At 41.8% G+C, this 26,510-nt stretch overlaps 1 protein-coding gene across 1 annotated transcript in view; it reads left to right on the forward strand.

Moving 5' to 3' along the window:
* Window positions 1-562: 562 nt before the first annotated feature.
* LOC130915869 (polypeptide N-acetylgalactosaminyltransferase 18-like) overlaps window positions 563-26,510 on the forward strand; it is a 228,784-nt gene continuing 202,836 nt past the window's right edge. The window contains exons 1-2 of the mRNA XM_057836033.1: window positions 563-660; window positions 3,194-3,750. Of these exons, the coding sequence (XP_057692016.1) occupies window positions 3,507-3,750 (244 nt within the window). The 5' untranslated portion in view covers window positions 563-660; window positions 3,194-3,506. The remainder of the gene's footprint in view (window positions 661-3,193; window positions 3,751-26,510) is intronic.

The following is a 26,510-nucleotide window of genomic DNA, read 5'->3' on the forward strand; positions in this document are numbered from 1 at the left end:
CCTTCCATAACATAGCGGCAACATGGCTACGAAAACAACTCGGTCTTTGTGGTGGCACAATCTTGGTTCCACATCTGCCTTCATGAACATGTTGTCCTCGCCTGTCGTGATGATGGCAGATGGATGCAATATTACCAAATTGTCTTTTTTAAGGGATTTGGATGAGTAATGTTACTCCAGCTTCACTGTTGTTTTGGTTGGAAAAATTCTACAACGGAAGTGGCTTGCAGACATGCGGAAGTGAAGAGGAAGTATCTCGGAAACCATAAGATTTTCCCCCCTACTATTTACAAACAGTGAGTTAGTATATAAACAGCTCTTTTATACTCCTGAGCAAACGCTAACATTTATACAGATTTGTAACCCTGTTACAATGAATATGCCAAGTATTGTAAATATCAAATAAATTTACATAATTACAATTTTACCATTAATATGTTAGATTACCATAGACATCATCACTATTGACGTGTCACTTCGTCATTCTTTGCGCGAAGCCTTATCAGAGGGGGGCGAGCTTCATTTAGTAATAGCCGAAGATGGCACATGATCGTGTTGGATTTAAGCTTGGATTTACTTATGATTGGATTCATCTAAGAAAGCTGTACCGCGCACATACAGGAAGGATTGTCTAAGGAGTGATTTGTTCGAGGATTCAAGGTAAATATTGTTACCATGCATGCGTGATTGTAGCATTTATTTGCAGGAATTTTCTTCTTTGTTTACACATGGAGGCGGCTAATTTTCGTAACTGACTAGCCTCATAGTTTACTTTTAACCAAGAATGGAGACTGTTTTGCATCCATATCTATAAAGAATTCAGGGACTTAAGCATTTAGTCACATGAATTTTCGCCACAAATGCTCTGTTTACGCCAGACGGCCGCTAACCTCGTTCGCTAACACAGTAGCATTGGACTTCGTCAATATACGTAAAATAAATGCTAACTGCACAGATTCTTTGCTTTTAACCAAGAATCGAGACCGTTTTAAGTCCATATCTATGAAGAATTCGGGGATTTAAGCATTTTTTCACAAGAATCTTTGCCAGAAAAGCTCCTTTTACGCCAGGCGGCCGCTAGCCTCATTCACTAACAGGACAGCATTGTACTTCGTTGATAAACGTAAAATAAACGCTAACTGCACGGTTTCTTTGCTTTTAACCAGGAATCGAGACTGTTTTACGTCCATATCTATGAAGAACTCGAGGATTTAAGCATTTATTCACAAGAATTTTCGCCAGAAAAGCTCCTTCTCGCCAGGCGGCCGCTAGCCACATTTGCTAACATAATAGCATTGCACTTCGTCAATATAAGTAAAATAAACGCTAACTGCACAGATTCTTTGCTTTTAACCAAGAATCGAGACCGTTTTACGTCCATATCGGTAAAGAATTTGGGGATTTAAGCATTTCTTCACAAGAATTTTTGCCAGAAAAGCTCCTTTTACGCCAGGCGGCCGCTAGCCTCATTCGCTAACAGGGTAGCATTGTACTTCGTCAATACACGTAAAATAAACGCTAACTGCACGGTTAACTGTAGTTTCTTTTCTTTTAACCAAGAATCGAGACAGTTTTACTTCCATATCTATGAAGAATTCGAGGATTTAAGCATTTATTCACATGAATTTTCGCCAGAAAAGCTCCTTTTATGCCAGGCGGCCGCTAGCTTTATTCGTTAACATAGTAGCATTTTACTTCAGTCAATATACGTAAAATAAATGCTAACTGCACAGTTTCTTTGCTTTTAACCAAGAATCGAGACTGTTTTCCGACCATATCTATGAAAAATTCAGGGATTTAAGCGTTTATTCACAAGAATTTTTGCCAGAAAAGCTCCCTGTATGCCAGGCGGCCGCAAGCCTCGTTCGCTAACATATTAGCATTGTACTTTGCCAATATACGTAAAATAAACGCTAACTGCACGGTTTCTTTGCTTTTAACCAAGAATCGAGACAGCTTTACATCCATATCTACGAAGAATTCAGGGATTTAAGTATTTATTCATAAGAATTTTCCCTGAAAAGGTCTTTTTATGCCAGGCGGCCGCTAGCCTCATTCGCTAACATAGTAGCATTGTACGTCGCCAATATACAGTACGTATAATAAATGCTAACTGCACGGTTTCTTTACTTTTAATCAATAATCGAGACAGCTTTACATCCATATCTATGAAGAATTCGGGATTTAAGCATTTATTCACAAGAATTTTCCCAGAAAAGGTCTTTTTATGCTAGGCGGCCGCTAGCCTCATTCTCTAACATAGTAGCATTGTACTTTGTCAATATACTTAAAATAAACGCTAACTGCACCGTTTCTTTGCTTTTAACCAAGAATCAAGACTGTTTTACATCCATATCTATGAAGAATTTGGGGATTTAAGCATTTATTCACAATAATTTTTGCCGGGATAGCTCCTGTTACGCCAGGCGGCCGCTAGCCTCATTGGCAAATAGTATATAGTGTATAATGATAATAAAGGGCTATTCTATTCTACAATAAGTTGTGATTGTATATAGAATTCATTAATAATCTATGTACATATTATTTTTAATTGATTCTGCATATTTTCCTCAAGTATTAAGCTTCTGATGTTAAATCGAGTGATTTATTAGCTGTTGAAAACTTAAAATAAGCTAATTTGGTCATAAACTTATATGATATGTTAAATATTGCTATTGATCCTGAAAATATAGGTGATTATCTCTGTATTTGGTGATTTTTGTGCATATAGTGTAAAATCTGAGACTTCTATAGGCATTTTAAACTGTGTTATTCTTATATAAAAATTATTAATCTGGATTTTATAAGGGAATGACTTTTAATTTTTTTATGCCGCTGCTCATGGAGACTCATATATGGCTAAGGTAAGTGCCTCTTTTGGTTTTAGGTCAGTAGCAGCTTTGGTTTTGTTAATATTTGAATTTGAAGTTTTTGAAAATAGGCCCCCTCCGAATCGGCCCCGTTTCCCGTGTCATGTCAATAGGTTATGAAGTCTGTGAGATGACATAATCTTATTTATTATTAATGAATATGTAGTAGGAAGTCAAAGATGTGGTGGCATATTTTTCAAGAACGAACCCTTAACGACATTTCCATGAGTTTTAACTGAGCCTTCCAAGGTTTATGGAGACGCACTTGAGCATCCTCTTGTAGTCCCACGCAACCCCCTACCTCGCTTTACCTTGTGCTCCAGCTGTGCCCGCCTCCTCCCCTCCTATTGGACCGGAGGATTAGAGGGATCATCAGACAGATTTGCAACGGTTTGCAAAGCTTGACTTGCTGGATGCTTAGCCATCGACGAGCATTTTCTTGTTAGTGCTATCAGAGGAATTCCTGCTATTTGGACTGTGAAATTAAGACGGGAGTTGGGGCAAAAATTGGAACATGTCTCGCTCGGGACCCGCGAAAGCAGAGGAGGACTTCTGACTCCACATCTTTCGGCAACCTGCGCGCCTGGGACACAGGAGAAAGCGGAACGAGGAGCCCGCCGAGGAAGGGATGTCGCGATGTTGTGCAGCAGGAGGACTAAAACTTTGGTATCGACATGCGTGATTCTGAGCGGCTTGACCAACATCGTGTGTCTCCTCTACGTCGGCTGGATCACCAACTTCGTGGCGAACAGTAGTCCTAAAGTTGCGGAGACGAGCGTCGAGGTGGAGAGAAAGTTGGACGAGGACAGCAAAGGAGAGACCCTGAGGATAATGGAGAGGCTGGACAAGCTGGAGAGCGTCGTCAACGAGCACATCAAAGGTCAGTGCATGCCGCCCGGGGATGTTTTGCTCTCAGTCCGAGTTCATTATGGAGCAGAATGAGATCGCTCCCCAAGCAGCCTCACACACTTAGGCTTAATGATACATGATGTATGCGTAGAATATTACGAACTAAACATTCCCGTGGCAAGACTGGGTGTAATGTTTTGACAAATTAAAAGTCACACTTGAATAGATGCAATCATCCCAAACTGTTTTATTGAAAAGTTTGTAAAAAAATATATTTAGACATCACTTACAATGCACAACATTAGACATCCAGCAAAGATATTTGGCTGATAGTATGTATTATTTCAGATGTTAGCAGGAATGGAGATCTGCAATCTTGTTTGAAATGCAAGCTTGCTCAGTTATGTACCAGTCATGCATTTTTTTATTGCTATAATTTAAATGAACCCATTCAAAAGACTTGCATGTTGCTTAATGAAGAAAATTGAAATTGCCAAAAGCTATGAAACTGTGCGTGTGTGGACGGTTGTTTGTCTATGTACAACTACTGTATCTGTACGAGGGCTGTTTGATTTTGCTTAACAAGAAAATCCCGATTATTTTCTCTCAAAACCGATTTCCCGATTCGATTACTATTTCTTGGCAAAAGAAAAATAATGACAAATACATTTTTCGGAATGTGTTTTATTTAAACTGATTTTTTTCGTTATTAGAACTCAATGTGCCAGTGAATTTAAATCTGCTAATACACACAGCACAATCCCTTTTAAAAAACAAACAAACCCATTTTATTTATACAACAGACTCCAGCTCTCTTCTCAATTACAGCGATAATGAAAGACGAAAGTGCATATACTTAGGCATGTGCCGGTGTGAGATTTTGACGATGTGATAACCTTAAGCAAAAATACAGCGGTTTCAAGGTATCACGGTATTACAATTCTAGCTATATTAACGGAGATGGAGGCCTTGTGTATGACTCGTATCATTATTTACTAGGGGTGTAACGGTACACAAAAATCTCGGTTCGGTACGTACCTCGGTTTTGAGGCCACGGTTCATTTTCAGTACAGTTAGAAAACAAAATGCAAATTATGAATGAATGAATAAATAAATGTGCTAGTTGTTTATTACACACCTTTGTGCTTTCAACAATAGGAACATTAGCCTATACAAAGTAGGGCTGGGCGATATGGCCTTAAACATGTATCACGATAAATTGAGCAGATTTATCTCGATAACGATAAATGACGATAAATTCGCCCAAGCGTACTGTTATATAATTTGAAAATCTGAATCAATGCATGAAATACAGATTAACTGTTTCTTGTTGATTTATTTACCAGCATTCAATTTCATATACTGTATTTAACAATTGTACATGCAGTCTAAACATTAAGTTTATAAAAATGTAATGTAAGCAATAAGAATTCAAGTATGAACATTTATAACAGCGTGTATGACTTGAACAATGTACATTATCAAAATCAATATGCCTGTGCAAACATGTCATTGTAACACAAATGACTTGCAGCTTGAACAGTACACTTCAAAAAGACAACTTGTTAATGGCTGCTGTGACATAATTATTAAATACAAGTGTTTACATTATGGTTTCAGGGTCCCCCCCAGTGCATTTTTTAATAAATGCACGCACAAATGAAACCCCAAACAAACAGAGAGAGACACACACACATTAAAGCTATATTGATCTTCTTCAAATGAAACGCTTAAGATTTTATGATAGCAATAATGACACAGAAATAAGCACATACAGAAAAATAGCTGGGGCCATTTCTCGGTCATTATAAGTTTCGCCGTTGGATTGTACTTTAAGCTGAATGCTTTACCATCACAAAAGCTATCAGAGGAATCACACACAGACAGATACAAAATAATGCCACATAGTAATTGCTAGATGCAGTCCGTGCCCAATCCACTCATTAAGTACAGCCGTTTCGACAAGTTAGAGCCGCTATCCGACTACATCACGTTCATTTGTAGCGTTAGCCGCTAGCTAGCGTTAGCCTGGCTACCAGTAGAAAGCACTGAAAGCACCATCTCCGGAAATTGTGAGAACAGCAGGGAGGACAGCGGGTGAAAGCCCGTCTGGATGCCACCAAGAGTCTACTAAATGTCGGTTAAAAGTTTGGTGAACCTCCCTTAAGCCACACTCCATCACGTTTTGCTTGTAGCGTTAGCTGCTAGCGTTAGCTTACTGGGCTTTTGTTTGATTGGCTCCTTGATGATCACGTGACTCCCTACGTAAGCCCATTGACGGTTTCTTAAAGGGGAATGAACATAGACGGACAACACAGAATCAAAGCGGGATGAAAAGACTATATTTTCTTGTTTTATTAATTTACCGAATTTACCGACATGGTCAAAATTACGTCGGTCATCGTTAAGAATTTCGGTGACGGTAAATTTTCGGTTTACCGCCCTGCTCTAATACAAAGCTAGATTTCTGCTCAAAAAGTAGCGGGTATTTAAAGATGATCCAACAACAATTTGCCTTTCAGACCCCGCGTATTGGTCAGCTTTCTTTCTGAAAGAAAAAAGAAGTCCTGTGCTAAAGAGAAAAGCAATCCCAATGACAAAGATATAAACATGTATTTTACAAATGAAATGCCTCAATGAATCATTTTTTTTTTCTTATGAACGGTTTTCAAAAGCTTTATTGGTGGATTTTCTCACGTTCAAGCGCCACACAAAAATTGATAAATTTAATTGTGTAAGCATGATCTGTGTATTATTCTTATTATTTGATTACAGGTGTTTTAGCTCATTTCAATTTATTTTATTGAAATGGGCTATTATTTATTTTATTATGTGTTTATATTTTACAAATGTGATGTAGTATTCATTTATATTGTATATTTTATGTTGTATAACTTAAGTTCCTATGGGAATATTAGTTCCTACATGTTTTGTTGTGGTAGGAGGGTTTTGTATTGAACACGAGGCCGTGTTGGTTATTATTATAGCAGAGAAGACAGCAGTAAATCAACAAAGACAAGTCAACTGTGCCCCGATCTACCACTCAAGACATCTGATGGACTCAAAAAGTGGGTTACGATAGCATATTATTTAGAAAATCGACCGGCTCGACCGTATTTTTACACGAGTGACTTCCGGTCTGCCCGATCCTAACTACTGGTAGTAGTATTGACGCAGGAAGGTCGCGTCTTGCGTCAAATATTAAACTCTGCCGTTTTTTTCGTGTGCGTGGTGTTGAGCCGCTTCTGGGACGCGTCTAACACGCGGCCGCACTGCGACTGGTGTGCATTGGCTGATTGACTTTAACGCCCGCGTTTCACTGCTTTCTCGCGGCGGCCACGTTGTCGCGCCGTTGACGTTTCTAGGTTATACTGTCCTACCGTGTTGGTCCTCATTATAGTAGAGAAGACGAAGTAAATATAATCTACACAAAGAAACTGTAACCCGATCGACTCACAGCCTCGAAAAGTAAGGGTTACATAATTACTTCAGAAACTCAGGTGTAGTGTCACCGACAGACACAGGACAGAGCAAAAACTGGAGGGGGAGGGGTGAACAATGCCACTCCAAGCCATTTCTCACTGCATTTTTGGGACGTTAAAAAGTAGCTAATACCGTATTACGGTATGACGGAAAATTTTAATGGTTTTGAAACCGTGATGATTTCATACCACTGTAAACTCTGAAACAGGTAATCGGCACATGCCTACATATACCATTTGAAACAATATCAAACATGAATAAAGGTAGTAAGTCAGTCAGGCTGTAAACCAAATAGTCTGTCAGCAAGTCAGTCTGCCAACCAGCTACCCAGCCAGTCCATCAAGTCTGTCAGGTGACTTAGGTTGGTAGGCAGCTAGGCTCAGGGTGATGTGCTGTCACATTTCTCTCTGATCTTACTTGCATAAATTAATGATTATTGGAAAACTGTCACTCAATAATAACAATATGCAAGGTGGCAATCATCTTATCTAAACAAATACAAATATGCACCCCAGTGAAGGTAACAAACAGAATGATCCCATAGTTTTATGAGCACCTCATCTTTATAAAGATGTCAGGTCAAACACATAAATGGGCCAATGAATAATGTGCTTATAGATTCAATTGTCAAATGTTGACCAATGCATTTTGTCAAAATATGTTATTGTACTAAAACACAAAACAACATGTCATGCTTTTAGTTACTGAATCTAGTAGCAGCATTCCTAACAGGAAAATGAGACAGAGGGACAGACATGCACATGCATATACTTTAATACTTATGGTATAGTGCAGGGGTCCTCAAATACAAATCTTGAAGGTCCACAATTGCTTTTTTCATACAAACATGGGTCCATTCATTAATGTCGGTCAAGTACAAGGCAGGTCAAAGGTGGTAAAGGTGGTTTTCTTTTGACCAAACAAAAATAAAATGCACATTCTGATTAAATAAAAATAAATTAACAACACATTTTCTTGACTTAAAATACAAATACAAAAAAACATGCAAGTACAAAGTTTATACATGTACACAAAATAATTGACTATTGATAACTATTGACAGTACATTTTGTAACTGTTTAACACTACTGGACAAAAAAAAAAAAAAACGTGCAAGTAGTACATGTTCACATGAACAGATTTAAATGACAAGCTCTATCATTAAGGTGCAAACATAATAATTATTGACACTAACTTTAACTGTAAAACACTGCTCAATGAGAGAAATGGCATTTGGGGGTTACAAAGCTGTTTACTCACATCATCAGCCAGTAATTCAGTGCGTCTTGTGGTTGATGAATCTGAGAGTGAGATTTGTTTGATTTTTGTTGTCATTTTCTCCTCCTCTTTTCCTTCGAACATTGCTGCCATCACTTCAGTCACACACTCTTTTATTATTTCTCCATCAGAGAACGGCTTCTTATGTTTGGACAACACCCACGATACTCTGAGTGAGCACTATGTTGGAGTTTGTTGTTGTGTCACTGATTTAACAATAACCTTGCTTGACTCTTGATATGACTGCTTCGACCAGTTAATTTCTTGCCTTCTCAATTCTGATTTAGGAGGAAACTTCTCCTCAAAAGAGCTGTGCTCTTTAACATAATAGCATTTGACATTTTCACTTTTAACAGCGCAATTGTCTTTAAGCATATTTAGCACATAGGTTTGGTACTTGCAGTTGGTAAAATGGACTAGAGCTGTCCCGACTAGTCGACATAGTCGACGTCATCGATGACGTAAATCCGTCGACGAGCACAACATCCCGTCGACGGTTAATGAAGGGTTAAAAAAATATATGCGTGGAAAGTTAGAATGTCGGATGCTCTGTTTGCAAGCGGGGAAAGCGGCACAAAGCCAAAAAAAAGCGCACCAGAGTGTCCAAAACATTGCCTTATTTCAAAGAAACAAAGGAGAGTACACGCTTCTGTCCTGTCTCTTCAATGCCAAGCTTGGCTGCACGTCGGCCGTGAATAAACACCTCAAGCGCCTTCACGCAGTTTGTAATTTTTTTTTTCTTTCATTTTTTGTACACCAGAGGGTGCTGTCGCCTTACTAAATAATAATGTTTCATTGACAATGGGCCTATAAGTGCTATTAGTATTGTTCTTAATGCTAATTGAAAGGTTTATTTCATGTTATGGTTTATTTTATGGTATAGAAAATTATATAAGGTTAAAAGGTCATAAATATATACAGTATATACAGTAATTGCACTCAAGGGAGAGATTGTCAATGATAAGGTAATAAATTAAGGTAAAGGCAATTCATATAGGCAATTCATTGATATATAAATAAGGTTTAAAAGGAAAAAGGTGAAAGGTTTTTGTTAATTTCTAATTGTGTTGCTTTATTTGTGTGCACCATAGCTCTTACAGTGTGTTTACATCAAGGATGGAATAAAAGTTGTAAACCATCAGTTTAAGAGACCATCTTTTCAATCGGGATGCTACACTAGTTAATTCTATCAGCATTTGAACTCATTGTTTATTTGTGATTTATTATTGTTATTTACGTGTTTATTTGTACTTTAATAAATAATTTGAGTGTTCCAATATGTTTTTTGTGAATTGATGAGCGTCAACAAAGATTTCATTGCTAAATTGGTAAAAAAAAAAAAAAAAAAAAAAAAAAATTAAATTATTAGATTAGTCGACTAATCGTAAAAATAGTCGGCTGACTAATCGGGAGAAAATTAGTCGTTTGGGACAGCCCTAAAATGGACGCATATTTCTCAATCCATTCCTCATTGAAACAGCAAATTTCGTCATCCGTTTTTCTTCTCTTGGTCAACTTTGAGCATGACATTTTGTTAGATTAGGTGTTTCAATGGTGGCATGAAAACAGATTGCAAAGAGTGCCACTCGTGTTTCACACTGCTGCAGTCCGTCAACTCTAGCTAGCAGCATGCAGGCTCTCTCAACCAATCAGCGCATCCATGCAGGCTCTCTCAGCCAATCAGCGCATCGTTGTCATAAAGACAACAGACAACAGAAGTGGGAACATGGAAGATATTTGACTAAAGATGAAACAGAATTAAGCGATAGAATAGTAGCGCATTGCGATAGATTGGCGATTCATACAAATATATGTTTAAAAAAAAAGTTGATTTCTTTTTTTTTTTTTTTTTTTTTAAGTGCCATTTGCTCTGGGTCCACGGAGAGGTGTGCCGTGGTCCGGTCGTGACCGCGGCCTGCTAATTGAGGACCCTGCCTATAGTGAAATATACACTCAGCCAGATGTGGCGCTATATTACTGTCGGTTGTTTAGAACATGAAAGTGTGCAGATGATATAAATGAAGTGTACAACATTTCAAGGCTGCATGTTTTATTATTTATTTATTTTTTTTACAATCCACTGAAATCCTTCTACATATGCAACAATACTTTAAGTACATTTTGAAATAATACATGGTGTTGTTATAGTTGTTTAAGATGGCGTGCTGTCATGGGAGGAAGTGGAAATGTAGAGGAAACCACGGCGGCTTAGGTAAACCAAAATGGTGCAGTTTTGAACGTTTTTAAAGTGATCCTCTGATTTAAATACATGTAGTCTTTAATAAACCACAATTGTTCTCTTGTACTAAAATACGTATGTTGTTAGAAACTCATAAAATGTTAAATCACTGGCAATATTTTATAATATTTAGTTCATATTTTGACCGTTAGTTGGTGCCATAGTTTGCGGGCTCGCAGTGATGACGTCATTGGTATCTTTCCGAATGTGTAGCGTGTTCAACAATTGCTTATTGCTGCCTAAACTCGCGAAGTAAAATGCCACGATGTGCTGCTTTTGGATGCAATTTCCAGTCAAATGGAAAAAAGGGGAGTGAAGTGAGTGGTCAAGGTGGAATTATTATTTTTAGTGAATAAATGTGCATAAGTGGAAGCTTCACCCCCTTTTTGGTCCCTGTATGCATGTATCCTACCCACTACGCATTACTACTGGCGCCCGAACATTTTTCCTGGATCCTCAGTCAAGTAAGGGTCCCATCGCGTCTGCAATAATGGTTTTGGATCTGTCCATTTATTTTTATTCGTCGGTCCCACAGCGGCTTTTCGGATCAGTCTATTTTGTGGAATCGACGGCCTAATCGCGGCTGCGATATTGCCATGGGATCGGTCTAATTCCTGGATCTTCGAGTGAGTAAAAAACACGGATTTGGATTAGTATTGCTATCTTTCTATTCTTCGCGGGAGTTTTCCCCAAATCATACTAAATAATTAAAGCACTATGGCACGCTACAGTGACGACAGTGACTCTGACGTGGACCTTACAACAATGTTGGAGTTCGTCAGGGAATGCGTGTTTGTGTACTGCTGAGCTCCCGAGTGAAGAGTGATCATGGTGGAAATATTATTTTTTTGTGAATAAATGTGCATAAGTGGAAGCTTCTCCTCTTTCTGGTACTTTTATACACGTATCCTAGCTACCATGCGTTACAATGTACAAGACCTGGATTACACAAGGTGTGCTCTTTGGCCTGTACACACAAGCACACGACAGCTCTGGATGCTAACAATCTACATAATTATATTGGGAAAACGTTTGAAAATGCAATATGCTTACCTTGAATATCTGCTAATAAAACCAGAGTTCCCGAATCCCAACAGCCTGCACTCTCGCTCCCAACCGGACTCTCTCGCATCACCAGTTTTTCCCAACTTTTGTCTTATCAGGTATTTGCTGCACGCATTTTTCCCTGAGGCTCGTCTTGTGAACGACCGACAGTGCTGTCCTGCTCTTCACTTTTCAGATCTGGTTCAAATAGGAAGGGTAGAACTGACGACATGTTGGGAAAGCTAACGAGTGACAAGCTGGAATTTCGGCATTCGGGGCCAGTGACGTCACGCACTGCGACGTAACAAGAATGGCGACCTATCACTTAAAATAATTTTACAAACTTTATTAAAACAAAAACATTAAGAGGGGTTTTAATGTCAAATTATTATAACTCATACTAACATTTATGTTTTAAGAATTACTTGTCTTAAAAATAGAGGATCCCTTTAACATCGTTATAACCAGAAAGTCGTTTTCGGTTCAGAATCGATTAATCAAACAGCTTTAATCTGTACATAGACTGGCGACCAGTCCAGGGATTACCCCAATGGCTAAGCAGTGGTGTCCAAACACGGCCTGCGGGCTAACTGCGGTCAGCCACCCAGTTTTTATTGACATACAGCAAATTAGAAAAATATCATTGAATATGACACACACAAGAAGTATGCACGCCCGCACAAAAGGTTGGTCAGTACACTACCACTTTTATGAGTTATCGCTGGAATGTTATTTGGTTGCATTTTATCATTGAATAATACCAAATAAACAACAATATTTAATTAATGAACATTAACTAATTGGCTTCCATTGACAGCTATAGATGTCACATAAATTTTACTGGGACGGCTGACGGTGACTGATTACTGTACAACCGGCCCTAACCGCAGAATGGATTTGCCGTCAGTTGAACTTTCGTAAACTCTACATCAGTACTTCTGTTAGGGTTGCGTGAGCAAGAGGGGATCCCGGAGCAGACACACAGGGGTGAGATGAGTAATCTTTTATTAGTGATCACAAGAACGTGGCGAGGGCTGGTGACTTGGCTCGGGGTAGTTGAGCTGGCTGGAGGCCAGGGAGCTCGGAGGGAGGCAGGCGTGGAATCCGACAAGGGGCGCGCAGAGAACAGGTCCTGGGGCGAGAGAAAAAACAAGTCGTGAGCCGGTGATCAGAGGAACGTATACAAGCAATGCGAGAAACAACTGACGGTGGAACCAGACGAGTTGATCGGGCGACGAGGTGGAGCGTCTGCTGGGCTTTTAAAGCTGGCTGATGTTCATTGCCCTCAGGTGTGGCCGCTCCACTCGTCTGACCTGTAATCAACTAAAAAACATGCACACCTGCTGGAGGTGGGCATGTCTCAGTAGGAAGGGAAAGAGGACCTAACAGGACCCCCCCCCCTACGGGCGACACCAGGCGCCCGACGGAGACGCCCAGGATGGGCGCGGTGGAAGTCCCGGATGAGCGCCCGCGACAGCACCCACCGGGCAGGGACCCAGGAGCGCTCTTCAGGACCATAGCCCTCCCAGTCCACGAGGTACTGAAGCCCCCTGCCGCGGCGGCGCACATCCAACAGGCGCCGCACACGGTACGCAGGACCCCCATCGACCGACAGAGGCGGAGGAGGGGGTGGAACAGGGGGGGACAAGGGACACGAGGAGACTGGCTTCACACGGGAGACATGGAAGGTGGGGTGCACACGGAAGTGGGCGGGGCGAACGGCAGCAGGATTCACTACTCTCTCGATCTCGTATGGGCCAACAAACCGGGGGGTCAGCTTCGCGGACCCAGTCTTCAGCGGCAAGGACTTCGAAGAGAGCCACACCTTTTGACCAACTGTATATGCCGGCGCAGGTGTGCGGCGGCGGTCAGACTGAGCGCATGACTTTTCGGAGGCCCGTAGGAGCGCGGTGCGTGCCTGTTCCCAGACCCTGGAGCAACGATTGATATGCGTTTGGACCGACGGAACCGCAATGTCCTCTTCCTGCGTGGGAAACAACGGAGGTTGGTAGCCCAAGGAGCAAAGGAATGGGGACATACCGGAGGAGGCAGTTGGCAGGGAGTTGTGCGCATATTCTATCCACGGAAGTTGGTCGCTCCAGGTGTTAGGACGGGCCTGTGTGGTACAGCGGAGGGCCGCTTCGAGCTGCTGGTTCGTGCGCTCGCATTGCCCGTTTGTTTGAGGGTGGTACCCCGACGACAGACTCACCTCGATACCCAGCGCAGTGCAAAAAGCCCTCCAGACCTGAGAGGTGAATTGTGGTCCTCGGTCAGAGACTATGTCTGCTGGGATGCCATGTAAGCGGAACACATGATGAGTGAGCAAGTCTGAAGTTTCCTTAGCTGAGGGAAGTTTGCGAAGTGGGATGAAATGGGCTGCTTTGGAGAATCTGTCTACCACGGTGAGAATGACTGTGTTACCTCTGGAAGGAGGGAGACCGGTGACGAAATCTAGAGCGATGTGTGACCAAGGACGGCTCGGAATTGGTAAGGGGCGGAGGAGTCCAGAGCTGGGTTTGGTGGAAGTCTTGCTGCGGGCACAAACTGTACAGGCGAGGACAAAGGACCTCGTGTCTTCCGACATGGATGGCCACCAAAACCGCTGGCGCAGCACGGCGAGTGTCCTTCTGATGCCGGGGTGGCAGAAGAGGCGGGATGAGTGTGCCCACTCCAGCACCTGGGAACGTAGGGACTCGGGAACAAAAAGGTCAGATTGAGGGCCCTCTCGGGGGTCCGGGTGCTCACCGTGGGCTCCCTTCACCATTCCCTCGATCTCCCACTCCATCGAAGCAAGGAAACAGGTCTGTGGGAGGATGGGTTCGGGTTCTTCCCTTGGTTCGCTGGCCTGGAACTGACGTGAGAGGGCATCTGGCTTGGTGTTCTTTGAACCTGGGATGTAAGACAGCGTAAAGTTGAAACGGGAGAAAAACATGGCCCACCTCGCCTGTCGTGGATTTAATCTCTTGGCTGACTGAAGGTATTCGAGGTTCTTGTGATCAGTTAACACAAGGAAGGGCTGCGATGTTCCCTCCAGATGGTGGCGCCATTCCTCTAAGGCCAGCTTGACTGCCAAGAGTTCTCGGTCTCCGATGCTGTAATTGCGTTCTGCAGGAGACAGTTTGCGGGAGAAGAAGGCGCATGGGTGCACTTTACCATCGGCAGGCCGCCGTTGGGACAGCACTGCCCCCACGCCTGTCTCTGAAGCGTCGACCTCTACAATGAACTGAAGCGACGGGTTAGGAGGGGTCAGTATAGGTGCCGAAGTGAAGCGGGCCTTGAGGTCACTGAAGGCGGAGCCGGCAGCATCAGACCAACGGAATTGTGTGGTTGTAGAAGTGAGGGCTGTGAGGGGAGCTGCAATCCTGCTGTAATTTCGGATAAATCTTCGGTAATAATTGGCAAAGCCAAGAAAACGCTGGAGCTGCTTTCTGTCCGAGGGGCGTGGCCATTCCAGAACTGCCTTAACTTTCGCTGGGTCCATGCGCAATTGGCCCTTGCCAACGATGTAGCCAAGAAATGTGGTCTCGTTGACGTGAAACTCACATTTCTCAGCTTTCACAAATAGTCTGTTCTCGAGGAGACGCTGGAGAACCTGACGGACATGATCTTTGTGTTCAGAGGGGGTGCGTGAGAAAATCAGGATGTCATCAAGGTAGACCACCACGAATCTGTTGATGAAGTCTCGGAGGACATCATTTACCAAGTTCTGAAAAACTGCAGGGGCGTTAGTGAGGCCAAACGGCATGACCAAATACTCATAATGCCCCAGGGGCGTATTAAATGCGGTTTTCCACTCGTCCCCCTCTCTGATGCGGACGAGATGATAGGCGCTGCGCAGGTCGAGCTTTGTGAAAATAGTAGCACTATGGAGGGGGGTGAACGCTGAGTCCATGAGCGGAAGAGGGTACCTATTCTTGATGGTGATGTCGTTTAGGGCTCGGTAGTCAATGCAGGGTCGCAGGCCACCATCCTTCTTGCCTATGAAAAAGAAGCCTGCGCCGACAGGGGAGGAGGAGGGACGGATGGTGCCGGTGGCCAGGGATTCGGAGATGTACTTCTCCATCGCCTCAGTCTCCGGTTGTGAGATGTTGAATAGCCGACCCTTGGGCAGAGCCGCACCCGGAAGGAGGTCGATGGCGCAGTCGTACGGACGATGAGGAGGGAGCGATATCGCACGATCCTTACTAAAAACCTGCCAGAGCTCGTAGTAGCATTCCGGGACAGTTGACAGGTCTGGTTGCTCCAGCTTCTGGGCAGGACAGGATGGCACTAGAGCAGATTTGAGACAGTTAATGTGGCAGAACGGACTCCAAGCGGTTACTTTGGGAAGTGTCCAGTCTATGGTGGGATTATGTTTTTTGAGCCAAGGTAACCCAAGGACCAAGGGTGTGCGGGGACTCACAAAGACCAGGAAAGTGCTCACCTCTTGGTGGTTGCCTGACAGGAGCAGCTTGATGGGCTCAGTTTTCTGATCCACACTGAAGAGGAGCTGCCCGTCGAGTGCAGTTGTCCTCAACGGCACGGGGAGCGGGTGTGTAATCAGCCCTAGTTGTGCCACGAGCTCTCGATCAATAAAGTTCTCGTCTGAACCGCAATCAACTAGGGCATTTACCGAGCGTGACTGGCCCCGCAAAGAGAGGGTAGCTGTGAGCTGGAGCCGACCTGAGGAATTGTGTGACATGTGGCTTACGAGTAGCGTCTCTACTGGTGAGCCTGGGCGCACTGGGCAGTTACGCAGAAAATGACCACTTTTCCCACAGTATATACACAAGCGTGCGTCATACCTGCGTGTGCGCTCCTCCCGAGACAGCCTGGTGCGTCCCATTTGCAGTTGCTCGGCGTCGACAGCAGGGGGCGATATCGCGGGTGCCACGTCGGTGGCCTGGAGAGGAAGTTGACATGGAGACGGCCGCCGGAAGACAGTGGAGGGGGGAGGCATGGTGGTTAACTGTGCGCTATGCTCTCTCTGACGTTCGCGTAAACGATTGTCGATATTGATGGAAAGTTTTATGACAGCGTCCAAGGAAGATTGAGCATCACGGGCGGCCAATTCATCTTTGAGGCGTTCATTAAGGCCGCGGATGAATACCTCCTGCAGCGCCTCGTCATTAAAGCGGCTTTCAGCCGCTAACGTCCGGAACTCAACCGCGAACTCGGCGACGCTCCGAGTCCCCTGGCGAGTAGACAAGAGCCGCTTGGCGGCTTCTTTTCCACGGACTGGATGGTCAAATATTTTCCTCATTTCCTCCGTGAAACGAGGATACGTGGCACATACCGGCGAACCACTCTGCCACACTGAGCACGCCCAATCCAACGCGGTGCCCCGCAAACAGCCAATGAGGTAGGCGATTTTTGCTCTGTCTTCGTGGTATGTGGACGGCTGTTGCTCAAAAACTAAGCTACATTGCACCAAAAAGGCGCGACAAGTGCCGAGATTGCCGTCGTAAGGCGCCGGTGCGGGCACGTGAGGCTCTCGGAAAGTAAACGATGACGCCGGGTTATTTGTGGGTATGTGGAACGGAGGAGTAGCGGCGTAACGTGGTGCTGGCTCGGCTAAGCGGGCTTGAGGCAGTGGTGTGAGCTGCTCTTGTATGGCTTGGAGTGAATGAGTGATATCCGTTACCTTATGGAAGAGCGATTCTATGGCCTGGTGGTGGTCAATGAGTGACGTAGGCGAGCTGGCGAGGTTGTCTGCGAGATCCATTATGGCCCGATCAAACTGTTAGGGTTGCGTGAGCAAGAGGGGATCCCGGAGCAGACACACAGGGGTGAGATGAGTAATCTTTTATTAGTGATCACAAGAACGTGGCGAGGGCTGGTGACTTGGCTCGGGGTAGTTGAGCTGGCTGGAGGCCAGGGAGCTCGGAGGGAGGCAGGCGTGGAATCCGACAAGGGGCGCGCAGAGAACAGGTCCTGGGGCGAGAGAAAAAACAAGTCGTGAGCCGGTGATCAGAGGAACGTATACAAGCAATGCGAGAAACAACTGACGGTGGAACCAGACGAGTTGATCGGGCGACGAGGTGGAGCGTCTGCTGGGCTTTTAAAGCTGGCTGATGTTCATTGCCCTCAGGTGTGGCCGCTCCACTCGTCTGACCTGTAATCAACTAAAAAACATGCACACCTGCTGGAGGTGGGCATGTCTCAGTAGGAAGGGGAAGAGGACCTAACAACTTCTCTTCGTCTAAAAATGTTCGCAGCGGACAGCAGGAATTTTTTTTCAGCGAAAATGTGCCGTATATTGCCAACAATCGTCCCGCTTTGTCAATGTTACATTGGTAAATCAGTGAGAACTGTTAGCATCGTATAAAGTGGCATAACAGGTTGCTCAGTGTAAAAAAATCCCACACCATAGAAAAGGAGCTGATACTGCCTGCAGCAAAAATAAAAACTGCCACTCTGTCCAATGACACTCGTTTTTGTTCTATTAATTAGTTTTTGTTGTTTCGGTCTAATTTTTTGGCATCTTGAGTTAATGTTGCTAACCAATTTGAATTTATTATTATTTATTGATTTTATTAGATTTTTAACTCTTAGTATCACACGGTCAAAAAATGTATTGAGTGTATTTTTGCACTATGGATGTTTTTTTTTTTCTTTTTACACTTTTTTGTAAGTTGATCTATATTACTTTTATTCTTTAATATTAAAAAGGACACAATGTTATGCAGAAGTGTACTTATAATAATGATAAGAGTTTTATAGACAAATGATACCACAGTATATTTACAGTGGCGGCAGAGAGTTGGGGAGGGGGCCACGGAACATTTATGTGTTCTGGGGGGGGCGTAAAGGAAAATAATTGAGAAGCACTGTTCTACATGAACATTGTACAATAATTCGTTCTATAGACCGTTGTTAAGGGGGAATATTCGACAAACTATGTAAACATGTGAACCCTTAGCCTCAATCAGGATTATGCGGCACTGGTGTTTTTAAACGTACAATTTCATAAATCACTTGAAAAACTCCGCTATACTTATATCTGCATATAGTTCATTGGCTTAGCAACCGTAACCAAGGGGGGGGTGGAACTTTTGCGAAAGGTCAGTAGCAGCCACAGTTAATTGGGATAAAATAATTTTGCAATCAATTTCTGTTCAAACAAAGTAATAGAACCCATCTACGGATTGCTTTTGAACCCTTTGAAGGCTACTGAACTTGACTGTACTTAGGACCTCAGGAGTTTCCTATGCAACTTACATTAGTTGTAACAGAAACAGTTTAGAGAACAACAAACACAATCACGTTGGAAATGGGCAGTGCGGCGAAATATGTAGTAGTTGCAGTTAGAGCATCTTTGTTTAAATATTTGTTAGGTCATTTCTGAATCCAGTCTGCATCTTTTCACTTTTTTTTTTCTAGCGTCTGTGCTTTACTGCTGCACCCCAAAAAAGATGCAGGTTCAGTGTTGATTCTAAATTACCTGTGAATTTGATTATGCATTACTGTTTGTCTATACACTAGTATGTGCCCTGATATTGACTAGCAACCAATACATGGTGTTAGTCTGTTAGACACTAAATATTAGGAGATTGGCCTTTAAAATATAGATTCCACACATGCAGTATATCACATACAGTGGGCCAAATAAGTATTTAGTCAACCACTAACTGTACACTTTTAAATATTAGAGAGGCCTGTAATTGTCAACATGGGTAAACCTCAACCATGAGAGATAGAATGTGGGAAAAAATCCCAGAAAATCACAATGTTTGATTTTTAAATAATTTATTTGCAAATCATGGTGGAAAATAAGTATTTGGTCAATACCAAAAGTTCATCTCAATACTTTGTTATGTACCCTTTGTTGGCAATAACGGAGGCCAAACGTTTTATGTAACTCTTCACAAGCTTTTCACACACTGTTGCTGGTATTTTGGCCCATTCCTCCATGCAGATCTCCTCTGGAGTATGTATGATGTTTTAGGGCTGTCGTTGGGCAACACGGACTTTCAACTCCCTCCACACATTTTCTATGGGGTTGAGATCCGGAGACCGGCTACGCCACTCCGGGACCTTGAAATGCTTCTTACGAAGCCACTCCTTTGTTGCCCTGGCTGTGTGTTTGGGATCATTGTCATGCTGAAAGACCCAGCCACGTCTCATCTTCAATGCCCTTGCTGATGAAAGGAGATTTTCACTCAAAATCTCTCGATACCCCATTCATTCTTTCCTTTACACAGCTCTGTTGTCCTGGTCCCTTAGCAGAAAAACAGCCCCAAAGCATGATGTTTCCACCCCCATGCTTCACAGTGGGTATGGTGTTCTTCGGATGCAATTCAAAATTCTTTCTCCTCCAAACAGGAGAACCTGTGTTTCTACCAAAAAGTTCTATTTTGGTTTCATGTGACCGTAACTCATTCTGCCAGTCCTCTTTTGGATCATCCAAATGCAGACGGGGCTGGACGTGTACTTTCTTCAGCAGGGGGACACGTCTGGCAGTGCAGGATTTGAGTCCATGGCGGCGCATTGTGTTACGGATAATAGCCTTTGTTACTGTGGTCCCAGCTCTCTGTAGGTCATTCACTAGGTCCCCCAGTGTGGTTCTGGGATTTTTGCTCACCGTTCTTGTTATCATTTTGACGCCACGGGGTGAGATCTTGCATGGAGCCCCAGATCGAGGGAGATTATCAGTGGTCTTGTATTTCTTCCATTTTCTAATAATTGCTCCCACAGTTGTTTTCTTTACACCAAGCGGTTTACCTATTGCAGATTAAGTCTTCCCAGCCTGGTGCAGGTCTACAATTTTGTCTCTGTGTCCTTCGACAGCTCTTTGGTCTTGGCCATAGTGGAGTCTGGAGTGTGACAGACTGAGGTTGTGGACAGGTGTCTTTTATACCGATAATGAGCTAAAACAGGTGCCATTAATACAGGTAACGAGTGGAACCTCGTTAGACCTCGTTAGAAGTTAGACCTCTTTGACAGCCAGAAATCTTGCTTGTTTGTAGGTGACCAAATACTTATTTTCCACTCTAATTTGGAAATAAATTCTTTAAAAATCAAACAATGTGATTTTCTGTTTTTTTCCACATTCTGTCTCTCATGGTTGAGGTTTACCCATGTTGACAATCACAGGCCTCTCTAATCTTTTCAAGTAAGAGAACTTGCACAATTGGTGGTTGACTAAATACTTATTTGCCCAACTGTAGCATGGTTTTGATGGAACGGCTTAGAGTTTTTAGCAATAAAATACTAAATAGAAAAAAAGGGCTTTTCATTTGTCTATATGCTGTTTTCCAGTTATAACACAGGAATCCAAATTGATAGTAAATGTCAGGCTCTGACTTCATTCCCTTATTGATTGCTTTGGTCACCATTTTGTTGTTGTTGGCCTCCATTCTAACAAAGCTAATCACATGAAAGGTAGACCTCACTGGCCAGGAGGTGAATTAATTCAGAGTATTTGCTGAATTCATATTGGATTGTGTGTGTGTGTGTGTGTTGTTTTTTATTTGTTTTTTTTTTGTTTTTGAGGTGGGGGACGTTATTTTATCACAATTACGTTGTCCGTCCGTCTGTCCCTCATACTAATTGATATATGTCTGAACACCGGTTAAGTGTTATATTGAATATCATTAGATTACACAGGCGAGCTATCCATATTTAGATATAATATTGCTTTTCAAAACAATCTCATCATAATCCATCATAAGACTGGTATACATAGATTTTTGGATAGTTAACTATTAACTATTGTCAATATTAATTGAGATTTGAGAAATAATTTTCACATAAAAAGATATAGTTTTAGTAGTTTTACAATGTTTTTGTTTAGCCATTTTAGCACTTTGATTTGCTTATTTAAATTGGTATAGCAAGACACCCAATCGCTTTAGTTTTACATGGTATGGTCAAGATTATCCACAATTATTGGACTGACTCAAATAATTAAAATCAACCTTAATCCACTGCCTGCTGTTGTATGCTGCTTATGTGAGACAGTGTTGTGTCGTATATTGAGTAAATTCAATACAGTTGACTTGGAATGAGATCAAGGGACTGTCTCTTTACAAATTTGCGGCAACTAAAATAACAAATGAATAACTGTGCTTCCTCACACAATCAAGTAAATTTATTATATCACAATATGACTTGTCTCATGTCATAGTGTACTGTGGCAATTGGTGTGGGTATAGCTACGTATATTAGAACTAACTATAATTGTAAAGAGGCTTCTTTCTGTATCTCTAACACTGCATACCACACCAATTAACAACTATAAATAGCAATAAAAGCCACCACCTTATCCATTACTTTTCTTGCAATCGACATTTTCCTGTGAAGAGCAATGTGTTTCAAAATCTTTGTACATAGTCGAACAAGGGGTGAAAGTGGCAAGAATTTCTTGCAGTAACTCCCTGACATAATGGTCGCGCAGATTTTTTTTTTTTTTGGGGGGGGGGGGGGGGGGGGGGGTGACCAAACCTCCTAAACTACCAAAATGTCAATAAAACTGATTTTGGCACAGTTATACCTATAAAATACGACATATCTTACCCATACATTAGGCACCATACTAAAAAATTTTTGTTTTTTTCAATGAGTTGAAAATTAACAGCTACCTCCATCTCCTATTATAATTTTCGCTCATTTCCTCACATGTAAATGTAAAACCCCATTTTTAACTACTTTAGAAGTTGAGAACATAGAACATAAAAGATAATGTAAACATTGACTTTTTTTTTCTTTAATAATAAAGATACGTATAAATAGGTGACATAAAATAAGTCCAAATGACTCTTGCATTATGCACATTGAAATGGCATATACAAGGTGATTAAAAAAGAATGTGCCAAAATCATCATGTGATCAAAAATATATTTAAAAAAATAATAAAAAGTTACAGAACTCTAGCTTCGACACATGGTCAATATACCCAACAAATAAGCCGCACTGGACTATAAGCCGCAGGATTCAAAATGTGGGGGAAAAAGTAGCGGCTTATAGTCCACAAATTAAAACATTTTCAAATCAAGTGGTCAAAGGTGGCCATCACCAGCACTTGTAATACATGAAATAATACTGAAGTTATGTTCAACACATTTGCCTTTGCCAGAGTCTTGTAATGTTTTTCATTTTTGACATATCGCGTGATGATTGAGGCACAGTCTTTTTGAATCACCCTGTATTTTGAAGATAATGCAAACATTGACTTTTTTGAATGATAAGGAAATAAATAAATTGCAAACATAAATAAACAAAATTAAGTCAGAATGTGCACATTAACACAAAGGACAACTCCTTAATTTCTGTTAGAGAAATCAATTGACCATTGCATTGTCCTTTTTTATCGTATTAATTCAACCAGTTGCTCATTACCGCTCTGGTTTGTTCTTATGTTGTTGTTGCAAAAAATCTGAGTTGACTTTCTATGCTGATCACAATTACAGCAAGTCTGTCAGCCAATTGAACGGACAACTGAGTCCAGGACAGTTTGCTTGGTGCACATTGATGCGACTTGTCAGGTACAGTGAGACTGAGCCAGTGGGCAGAACTCCATGGACTCCATGGAATAAATAAATAATAAATATCGGTGGAAACGAAGTATGCTACACAAGCACTTTATTAGACTTGTTGCCATTAACACTTGTGTATGTAAATCTGACGTTCGTGATTTGTTTCTTCATGGAGATGCTTTTGTGACAGGTTATTTATAATTGGGTTTTGACACCTCCGTCATATTTTCAGGATCGAAGCACCGTACCAGATCGTTTTGGCCTTGAATCTTTTACCTGTATGGCGTATCGGGTCGTTCCGGCCCATATTCACCCCTCGGTCGAGCGCAACTTGTGACAAGACTAATCAAGTCAATATTCTAAACGTGTTTTGTTATTTTATATTTTCTAACCCAAGTGAAGACAAGATGAAATCCATGGCCCATTTTAATGCGCTATTTGTAAAAGCAAAGCTGACCCATTTGCAAGATTATACCACCCCCCGTCAGACTCGTAAAGTCCAACCTAAATTTGAAAGTGCTTTTCACTGACAACACTAGAATGATTAAAGTTGGATGTGGCAAATGCTTGCCAATATTTCCCCATACCTTCCAGCGAGATGCCAGTCATGTATTTGCTACTTGAAAATGTAATTCCAGGAGTCATAGCCTCACCTTTCTTTTGTTCATGTTTTAATCCTCCTCCTTCGCGTTTTAGATCAGTGATACAGCCTACGTTAAAAGGTGGGCAGCAAACTTGCAGGATTTTTATATAAGTACTACTTATGGCATTCATTTGCACTTAACATTATATAGGTTTCATGCACTCTTCACATGACAAACAAGAAGAATACTAAAGTGCCCTTAATACGAGCTCTTCCATCTTCCATCAGGCCTTTTTTTTCTCTTTACATTACGGAAATCCATGGAACAAAAATAGTGTCGTCCTTTTACAATTGATGACCAGATGGGAACAATACAATTAAAGCAATTGTAATAAAAATATTTGCATGAATTAGTAATGTTATACATGTTTTAGCCTCAGAATATGTGCATAACTGCATTTGTATCAATATTCATATCTGTACGATACTGACCATATCATAAATTGTAATGACATTTCTGTAAAACCATGTGCTGACACTGCATTAGGCCTCTAAAACAAATACTTGTCCTTCTCAGGAAATTAGCGTATTGTGATAATAAAGTTCATTATTTTCTGTAATGTACTGATAAATATTAGACTTTCATATATTTTAGATTCATTACACACAACTGATGTAGTTCAAGCCTTTTATTGTTTTAATATTGATGATTTTGACAAAATAGTCAAGAAAAAACAAAAATCCCTATCTCAAAAAATTAGCATATTTCATTCGACCAATACAAAAAAGTGTTTTTTAATACAAAAAAGTCAACCTTCAATTAATTATATCAGCTATGCACTCTATGGTCGGGAATCCTTTTGCATAAATGACTGACTGCTTCAATGCGGCGTGGCATGGAGGCCATCAGCCTGTGGCACTGCTGAGGTGTTATGGAGGCCCAGGATGCTTTGATAGTGGCCTTAGGTTCATCCACAGTGTTGGGTCTGGTGTCTCTCAACTTCCTCTTCACAATATCCCACAGATTCTCAATGGAGTTCAGGTCAGGAGAGTTGGCAGGCCAATTGAGCACAGTAATGCCATGGTCAGTAAACCATTTACCAGTGGTTTTGGCACTGTGAGCAGGTGGCAGGTCGTGCTGAAAAATGAAATCTACATAAAGCTTTTCAGCAAATGGAAGCATGAAGTGCCCCAAAATCTCCTGATGGCTAGCTGCATTGACCCTGCCCTTTACACCCAAAACTACGCCCACCACGGCCACACCACAGTCACACCACAGTCACACACCACTCGCCACTCTTGTAGCCGACTACACATCCACTGTCTGCCGGCATCGAAGGTAGGACTTACCAGCCAACTGCAACTCTGTATAATGTTGCACGCACCACACATCAGATAAAACACATACAGTACGAACCCAACAAAACATGTATTTTGGTGACGGAGATCGTAATTTTTCCGCTGAAATTTAGCGGACCTCTGGCAGAACTGGAGTCGACAGCAGTGCATCCAATGTTGGCAACAGCTGCAACGAGATGCTATTGCTTGCCCTTCATGGTGCATCATTACACCACGGCTTGCCATCCATGCTGCATCATTGGTCGTGACCGGGCATTTTTTTTATCTTGATAAAGGCCAAATAACATAAAACACATATACATGTGAGCGATGCTGCATTTGGGGGATCGGGAGCTGTAACTTGGCACAGCTCGATGGCGAAGTAAGTGAGGAAGATGCAATTGTGCCGGGTGAAAAGCCATTGACTGAGTTCATATATAGTGGTAGGGGTGGCCCAGAGAGCAAGGGTTCCAGCTGACATTACCTGACCCCTTTTTTAGGGCCCGTCCAAAAACATCCTGGCAGCTGAGACAAAAAAAAACATGTTTCTTGCAATATTTCAGATTCAGCACTCAATAGACCTATTGGAAAGCCCTGCCCCATTGTAAAACTCGATCAACTCAAGGCTCTGTCAAATTCTCTCACAGTGATTGAGTGAACGAACGATTTATGGATGATGGCAGGAGTTAAAATTCCTGAATTTGCACTACCGCAGCTGGCAATAGACCTGTTTGTTTGTTTGTTATTTCAATGAATTGTATAGAGAAGCAGAGAGGGTTGCAGTATGCAGGGGAGTGGTATGTCCATGGTATTAAACTTTACAGAGAGACCATTATTATAATTGAGGCAAAATGCTACCACTCGCAACTTAAAAACGAGAAACCCCACAGGCCAAATATCTATCTAGCTATAACATTAGCTACTTAATTACTAGAGCTGGGAATCTTTGGGCACCTAACGATTCGATTACGATTACGATTCAGAGGCTCCGATTCGATTATAAAACGATTATTGATGCACCCCCCTCCTTTTTTTTCTTTTTCTTTTCTTTTTTTTTTTTTTAATGTTTTGTACATTAGTTCCAAAATTGTTCAAAAATACTCTCAGGCTAAACCACACTACTATTTCAGTATCAAGTTAACATATAGCAGTAAACAAATATACAAAAATAACATTAAAAACACACTAACATTAAAATTTCCAGTCCCCATTCTGTATCAGCAGCTTTAAACTACATTCAATTAATTTAATGTTGTGAATCAACCGTTAAATTTGTTAAAATTGCTCCCGTTATTCCATAATTTCCCTTTTGTCTACTTTCGACATGTGAAAGTTTTAAAACTATTTTAAAGATAGATTCAAGTCAATAT

This window comes from Corythoichthys intestinalis, chromosome 5 (genome assembly GCF_030265065.1).
Source record: "Corythoichthys intestinalis isolate RoL2023-P3 chromosome 5, ASM3026506v1, whole genome shotgun sequence".
Classification (NCBI taxonomy): Eukaryota; Metazoa; Chordata; class Actinopteri; order Syngnathiformes; family Syngnathidae; genus Corythoichthys; species Corythoichthys intestinalis.